The sequence below is a fragment of the Helianthus annuus genome, chromosome 11 (assembly GCF_002127325.2).
Source record: "Helianthus annuus cultivar XRQ/B chromosome 11, HanXRQr2.0-SUNRISE, whole genome shotgun sequence".
NCBI classification, from domain to species: domain Eukaryota; kingdom Viridiplantae; phylum Streptophyta; class Magnoliopsida; order Asterales; family Asteraceae; genus Helianthus; species Helianthus annuus.
This window is the reverse complement of record NC_035443.2, coordinates 87,284,256-87,292,439: the sequence shown is the minus strand read 5'-3', so window position 1 is coordinate 87,292,439 and position 8,184 is coordinate 87,284,256. Positions and strand designations below refer to the sequence as shown.

Genomic DNA, 8,184 nt, shown 5'->3' with positions numbered 1-8,184 from the left:
ATATTTTAACTTGACACATTATGTAGTTGTACATGTAACTTCCCCAAGGGTGCGTGTATTCATACCCGTATTCTTAAACCTGCATATTTTTGCCAAGTATCGGTGGTGTATTCCGATGTATTTATACGTACGAGAATACGTATTTTTATTGTGTTTTTTAAGTATTCTTATACTTAATTTTTGTATTTATTTTTCCGGAATAATATTTCTAATAAAAGTTCACCAATATATATTCTTAAAATATATATTTCTAAGAAATCATTTATAGAACTTTATCTCTACTTTTTCTTGGCAAAAATATTTATATTTTCATATAAACCTCAAAAATAATGTACTTTCAAGTTTATCTTAGAAAATATTTATAAATCCATTTTCACCCAAAATAATATATTCTAAGTTTATTTAAGAAAATATATATATTTTCTTCAAAAATAATATATTTTTTCTAGTAATTCAAGAAAACATATATATTTTTCTTTTCCTAAAAATAATATGATTTCTTCTTGTCAAAAATATGATATAATTTTGTAATAATTGTAAAAATCATATTTTTGTTCTCTTGGTGTCCAAAATACGGTTTACCAAAATATACTCATGAATTTAATTCCGGAATATTTCTATAGTTTATATTCCTTGTTCGGTTTCTCCAATATTTTGGGTATAAATTTTATATTTATTTCTTGGAATTTTGGTAATATCTTGTATTGTAATTTTTTGTATTTTGGTGAGTTATATTATTTCAAGTCCTAAAATAATATAACTAATACACATAATATACAAGTAATCACACACATGGTGACATCTAAATATATATTCTCCTAAATACATACTTAGTCACTTTTAAAAACCAACCCTCCAATATTTATGATTTTTCTAACAAAAATTATGGCAAACTTTATATGAAAATTTATGGTTAAAATATACTTGTAAATATTTGTTTAAAAATATTTTTCTAAGTGTTTAATTTCTAGAAAAATTTTGCCATAGTTTCCCCTTAATAATGGAGGTTTCCATGCTTTCAAAGCATATCATATTATTTTAAAAATCATCACAAATCATCAACAAAGCAAACAATACTTACCAAGTGCCAAAATCAAGCTATTTACACTACTTCATGAACTTGAAAATTTATAAAAAATTTGTAGTAACTTGGTAGTGTGTTTAGTAAGCTTATTTACCCTTTAAAGTGTGGTTGTTTATTTAAAAACATCATTCTTGAAGATTTTAGATGTTTACAACTTGTAAAATAATTTTCTAAAAATATTTCCTTTTGAATTCTTCTTCTCATTAATATGTTTCTACACTTGATTAACCACTAAAAATGTGATTAGTTTCTTTAAGAACCAAGTTTATGTAAATCATGTATTTTAACTTAGTTTCTTGAGAAACCTATTTTTGAAATCACACATTTATAAGACTTATACTTCACTTTGATCATCATTATTCAAGAAAAACATTTAACCTTTCAAGTTCATGTTTCACATAAGGATGATCATCTTAATTTATATCATAATCATCCTCTCATCTTTCTAGATCATGTCTTTAATCACAATCTAGCGAGTTCATATGATGTTTAACATCATTAACACAAACAATCAACAATCAAGAAGCATAATAACACTTAAACAACATAGATCATCATGATTTTTTAGTCTTATGTTAAAGATTATGTTCTTGGTCTTTAGTGTTCTTCATGATTAGTTACTTGTATCATCTTTTAACCAACTTAACAAGATGTAAAATGAGATTAAGAAGGTCTTACTACTAGCACAAGGCTAGGGATGATGTTCAAGAAGATGAAGATGATGAACTTGGTGGTTAATAGCACTTGCAAGAGGTCCTTCACTTCCCAATGGCTCCTAGCTCCTTAAACAAGCTTCTTACACCTTGTGATCACTTGGAAATTGGATGAAAATGAAGTGAAGTTGATGGTAGGGGTGGTGGTGATCTCGGCCGTGACTAGAGGAAGGAGAAGGAGAAATGTAGGTGTGAAGTGTTGTGAAGGAATGAAGGTTATGATGAACTCATGGTTAATTATATAATTCTCCAACACAATGTTATCTCATGTGTAATATGTTTATAAAAGACTAAACATGATCTATTAAACAATCAAAGAATATCCAAGGTGGGCCACCCCTTGTGTAGCCGTGAATAGGAGGGGGGGCATAGGCTAGCCTGTAATGGTAAGTTAAGGTTATAGTTGAAATCTAAGTGATTTAGTTAGGGTGTTTAGTTGTTATGATGTTATATAGTGTGTTATGATGATCGGGGACCATTACTAGCTCGGAAATGATGAAACAATACTTCTAGTGAAAATTTGGTGTTTCGGATAGTGTCCGGTTGTTCGGTTGGTTACCGGTTCATTAAGGTGCTAAACTACGCAGTTTAGTGTGCTTTATGTTACCTTTTGTGACCGTTTTGATTCCTGACACTTAGGAAAGTATCCTGGACCATTTAACCATAATTCTGCCTAATATTAAGTTGTCTAAAAGCTGATTTTTGCTGAATTTTGCAGTTTATGTGAGTTTTAGGCACTTTCCACTAGGAAGGTAGTTTTATGATCATTACTTTCCTACACACTATACTCATGTAACTCTTGTTTTCTGGCCCATTCTGTGTCTCAATACCATGTCTGTCTATGTACTGAACTCCCGTCAGCATTTTTCTGATTTGTCTGATAACTGTGCTTACTTTGTTTCGTGTATCATTTGAAGAAATAAGGTGTTGCATGCAATAATGATATGATATTATGCAATATATATGATGCACATGTATGTATGATAACAGTAATCAGAAAGTATTCATGTCATTAATTTAAATCAGCACAATCATTAAGGTACTAATTACTGTTTAATCATTGTACGGATACATGCAAATTTTGGTAATTGTCACACACACATACACGGATATATATATATATATATATATATATATATATATATATATATATATATATATAGGATTAGGTTCAAGAGTGAACAACTTCTTGAGAGTGAACTGAGTGAACTAATCTTAGCCCTTGATCATTTTTTCGATTAAAAGGGTAAGACTGACATTAGACGAGTATGTTTAATTAAAATCCCTTAATTTTCTCATCTCTTAACTCTCTTTCTCTCTCTCATTTTTAATTATTTCTCCATCATTTCTTTATCCATAGATTTTGTTTTAATTTTAACTTGAATATTGTTTTTCTTTTATTATCCTTATATCTAGATATCATAATATAATGTTTTTAACTTTTTATAATTTTCAATAAATATTGAAAAATTTATCTGAGATTGAAATTGTAATTATTTTTGGGCTTTAACCTTTTTTTTTTGAATATATGATGAAGTTATTTATTTTTGCATACATGTGATATGTTTCGTTTTCATTAATTTCATAATTTTTATAAGAATCTACTCGCGTGCATGCATAATATACTATATGTTGTTAATATACACATATATGTAACCATTTCTGAATATAATACACAGATGTATAAAAGATTGTACACATGTGTATAAACTAACAATTGTGTATCTTGTATAAACTGATAGTTAGCGAGACTGTACACATGTGTATAAACTAACAGCTGTGTAACTTGTATAAACTGATAGTTAGCGAGACTGTACACATATGTATAAACTAACAGTTGTGTAACTTGTATAAACTGATAGTTAGCAAGACTGTACACATGTGTATAAACTAACATTTGTGTATCTTGTATAAACTGATACTAGCGATACTTTACACATGTGTATACACTAACAACTGTGTATCTTGTACATACAGAAACTAGCGAGATTTTAGGGATTCTAATTATATTGTTTAATAAATGCAATTTACAAAAGATGCAAATACCCTTCTATCAATTATTATAAAGGGAAGTTACAACATTATATTACAATCTTGCCATTGTTTAAAAATCTCTAGATGATGTAATCCAATGGCTCAGATTAGTTCACACAGTTCATTCTCAACCTAGTGTTCACTCTAGAACCCTACCCTACCCTATATATGTATATATGTATGTATATATATAGTGAAATTGTAAAATACAATATCCCTTAACGTACAATACGTACGATATAGTGAAATCGCATGTTATAAAATAGCATGGATGAAATCGCATGTGATAATTTTGATGAAATCGCATGTTGGTTTTTTGTAACAATTTCGCATGTGATAATTTTGATGAAATCGCATGTTGTTTTTTTGTAACAATTTCGCATGTGGTAATTTTGATGAAATCGCATGTTAAAAAACAACATGCGAAATTGTTACAAAAAACCAATATGCGATTTCAATGTGGGATGAAGATCTGACGGCTGAGATGATCACGTACGTAATGTACGATAAGGGCATTTGTACGTTAACCTAACCCTATATATATATATATATATATATATATATATATATATATATATATATATATATATAGGGGCCGCTAGAATGAGAACCACCTCGGGTTGTAAGAACCGCGATAACTACTTGATCCGGGCGAGGTGGACCAATTTTTTTTTTCAAAAACGTAGATACATATATTATAAACACATTCGTAAAAATAATATTTAAAAAAAAATATCGTGCGTGTAGTTTTTTACACCACAAGTTTGTGGTTTACGAGTTCCGTAAATTTACGGAACACGTAAACCACAAACTTGTGGTGTAAAAAACTACACGCACGGCATTTTTTTAAAATTTTTTTTACGAATGTGTTTATAGTAAATGCATCTATGTTTTTGAAAAAAAAAATTTGGTCCACCTCGCCCCGTACCGTGTGGTTCTCGCGGTTCTTACAACTCGAGGTGGTTCTCATTCTAGCGGACCCCTATATATATATACATACATACATATATATATATATATACATACATATATATATATATATATATACATATATATATATATATACATATATATATATATATATACATATATATATATATATACATACATATATATATATATATATATATATATATATATATATATATATATATATATATATATATATATATATATATATATATATATATGTAGGGTCAGGATTTAGAGAAAACGCTCAAAAGTGTGAGAACGGAGAGAACGCTTATGGATCGTCAGATCAAAACAATCTATGGACTAGATGACGCGGTTGCATTTTCGTATATAAAATCACTTTTATTAATCTGGCGCGCTTCATTAAGGGTAAAAGGGTCTTTTGACTTAACATAAAACGCCAAACTCACGCTATTTAAATCCCTCCTCAACACACATAGCACACTTCATCATAATATAACGCCATAGATATAAAACGCCAAACTTTGTTTTTAACCGATAAAGCTGAACAAACAGTACTAAAACGACGGAACTTTATTACTAGCATTTACTGCAATAAAAATCGCGCCTAAAATACCGCCAAAAACTTCCTATATAAACAAACTCTCAGAATTACTAAAATCCACACCAAAACCACAAAAACCTATATTTTCCTCTATATCATTCATCTTATAAACGACAAAAAAACCAAAATATCAAAGATTCAAATTCATGTTTCTTTGATATACACTATTTTCTCAATAAACTTTCGCTCTATGTAATGAGCAAGATCCTCAATATAAACGCCAAAACATACAAAAACCACAAAACTTCAAAAAAGCCATTTCATGGAGATTCTGTTTTTGTTCTCTATAAAGTTTAGCTAAACGGGATGGATAACATTGTTACACATCTTTCTTGACTGAGGATTAACAATGTTATCCATTTCGTTCAGCAAAACATTATTGAGTTTAGCACGACCAAAAATAGAAGTTTATGGAAGTTTTATTTAGTGGTGTTATAGTTTTTTTTTTTTTGGCGTTAAGTAGCATGTTATGAACAAAGAGATAGAAAAAAGAAAAAGATGCAAAAAAAAAAGCCAAACTGAGAAATGTCTGTGTTCTATAGCATTGAAATAAAAAAAACGCCAAACTACTCTACACTGGCTCTCAAAGACCATCTGTATGTGTTATGTAAGAATGACAAATACAAAACGCCAAACTACTCTTCACTGGCTCTCGAAGACCTTGTTGATCTTCTTTTAATAACGGCCTGTTTGCATGTTGATGCGTAGTGTCGATAGGCTTTGCAGTTCTGACACTGTCTTTCTTTGGCCTTGGGTTTCGACTTTGATTTCTTTTTGTCGATTGCTATCTCCTGTTTAGATTTCAGGCGCTTCCGAGAACCAGAACCTTTGGATTTATAACCTACAGGGACTCTTATTGGATTCTTGTCGTTTTTATATTGACCAGTTATCTCGGCAAATCTATCCCAAGAACTAGCGGGAGGAGCAACAATCTACATATCTTGAACCTTCTTCATATAAGATTAAACATGATCCTTGTATAAGGATAGCTCCTCTTTATTACCAGATAAACGGTTCAAAGTGTATTCGGTTGAATAAATAATATCTCGCATCATACTTTGCACATCAGGATCAAGCTCGGTCATATATTCACGACTAATTGAGAATTCAGGAGAGCAGTTTGGGGAGGCCTCTTTGCGCCATCTATTCAGAATGTATTGTTTTGGAAATTCCCTAATGTCCATAAGTCTCAAAACATAGAATATATGTCTACATAGCAAACCAAACTGTTCAAAACGCCTGCATGAGCAACTGCATGTGCAATCAGACTTACGGAACATTACCTGAAAAATGCCAAAAACAATATATCTATAACGCCATGCATAGAATGTTTGTCTAAAAAAAGAAAAGAACACATTGCATATGATAAAACTGCATTAACAGAAAACGCCATAAAAACCAAAACACCATTATTTACCTCAAATAAGGATGTACAAAGCTGTTGGAAGTCATTTACATAAAACTTAACAAACCCATCAGGCTGATCTTCGTAACGTTGATTTATGCAATCCATAACTCCAATAAGCTCAGCTTGAACGTCACAAAAAATACTTTTTGTGTATATATCAACAGCTTGCCCTTCCAACAATTTGTAACTACTCTTCAACTAGGGTCTTTTATATCGAGATTCATGATCATTTTTACGATGCGTGTGACGCTGTGCTTCTATTGCAGTCTCAAAATGTGTCATGAACTCAACAAGAGTAGCTTTCGAATTGCACACTTGACCAAAAAAATGATTTTCACTCTCCGACCTGGATGTCGTTCGCATAAGACCAGACATATGCTCCATTCTATAGTATGCATGGATCCAAGATTCCCTAAGTGCAAAAATATCAGATAGCCAGTCACTATCTTCTAAATTGAATTCTGCAATAACCGCTTCCTATTCTGATTCAAACTCTTCAGGTGTGAGAATATCCGTCCATACAACACCACAGATACGTTCTTTAAAATTGGTGGAATTGCATAGCCTAACACCAACCTATAAATAACACGAAAACGTCATGCATAAAATAAAAAAAACAAAAGAGAAAACTTAATTAAAAAACAGTAACAAGGAACAAAACGCCATGTATCTTAAAACGCATTGAATCCTAAAATGCCAAAGGTAAAAAAGCATAACAACCTTCAGAGAAAGTTTATGCATCACATGCCACATGCATAACCGATGCCTAATGTCAACAAATACAACAGAAATAGCCTTTTTCATCGCTGGATCTTGGTCAGTGACAACAACTTTTGGTTGAGAACCAACAACTTTTAGAAAAACTCTTAACAACCAAATATACGTATCAGCAGTTTCAGACGCCAACAATGCTGCACCAAATGTAACATTGCAGTGATGATTTTCTATACCAGTGAACGGTACAAACACCATAGAGTATCTGCATATGAAAACGCCATGAGAAATGAAACAATAATAAAACGCCATTGCATGTAAACTAGTAAAACACCATTGCATGTAAACTAGTAAAACGCCATTGCATGTAAGCTAATAAAACGCCATTGCATGTAAAATATAAAAACGCCATTGCATGTAAAATATAAAACGCCATTGCATGTAAAGTAAAAAAACGTCATTGCATGTAAATTAATAAAACGCCAAAAACAAAGAAGTTGAATTATAAAAAATTACTTGTTGTAACGATACGTGGCGTCAAACGAAATCACATCACCAAACACGTGGTAATTACGTTTGGCTTGATCGTCACACCAAAAAAGACCCTTCAAACGATTCTTTTCGTCTGTGTTGTAATCATACGAGAAATTAGGCTGGGAATGTTTTTTTTCATTCAAATGTTTCTTAACCATAT

General features: G+C 30.9%; 1 protein-coding gene across 1 annotated transcript; it reads right to left on the bottom strand.

Annotated features, from left to right (window-relative positions):
• Nucleotides 1-6,330: 6,330 nt before the first annotated feature.
• Nucleotides 6,331-7,160, bottom strand: LOC110888369 (protein FAR-RED IMPAIRED RESPONSE 1-like). The gene is made up of 3 exons (XM_022135898.1): nucleotides 7,013-7,160; nucleotides 6,786-6,898; nucleotides 6,331-6,651 (listed from the first exon to the last, which is right to left on the bottom strand). Exons 1-3 carry the CDS (start codon nucleotides 7,158-7,160, stop codon nucleotides 6,331-6,333), a joined length of 582 nt encoding a protein of 193 aa, XP_021991590.1.
• Between the last annotated feature and the right edge of the window lie 1,024 nt (nucleotides 7,161-8,184).

Bases quoted from the DNA above. Each gene is read 5' to 3' on its own strand.
- LOC110888369 (XM_022135898.1), bottom strand. From the start codon at position 7,160: ATGGAGCATATGTCTGGTCTTATGCGAACGACATCCAGGTCGGAGAGT. The intron at 6,899-7,012 runs GTAAAAATGATC...GTGACGTTCAAG, and splicing joins AGCACAGCGTCACACGCATC to CTGAGCTTATTGGAGTTATG. The intron at 6,652-6,785 runs GTAAATAATGGT...GGCATTTTTCAG, and splicing joins TTTGTACATCCTTATTTGAG to GTAATGTTCCGTAAGTCTGA.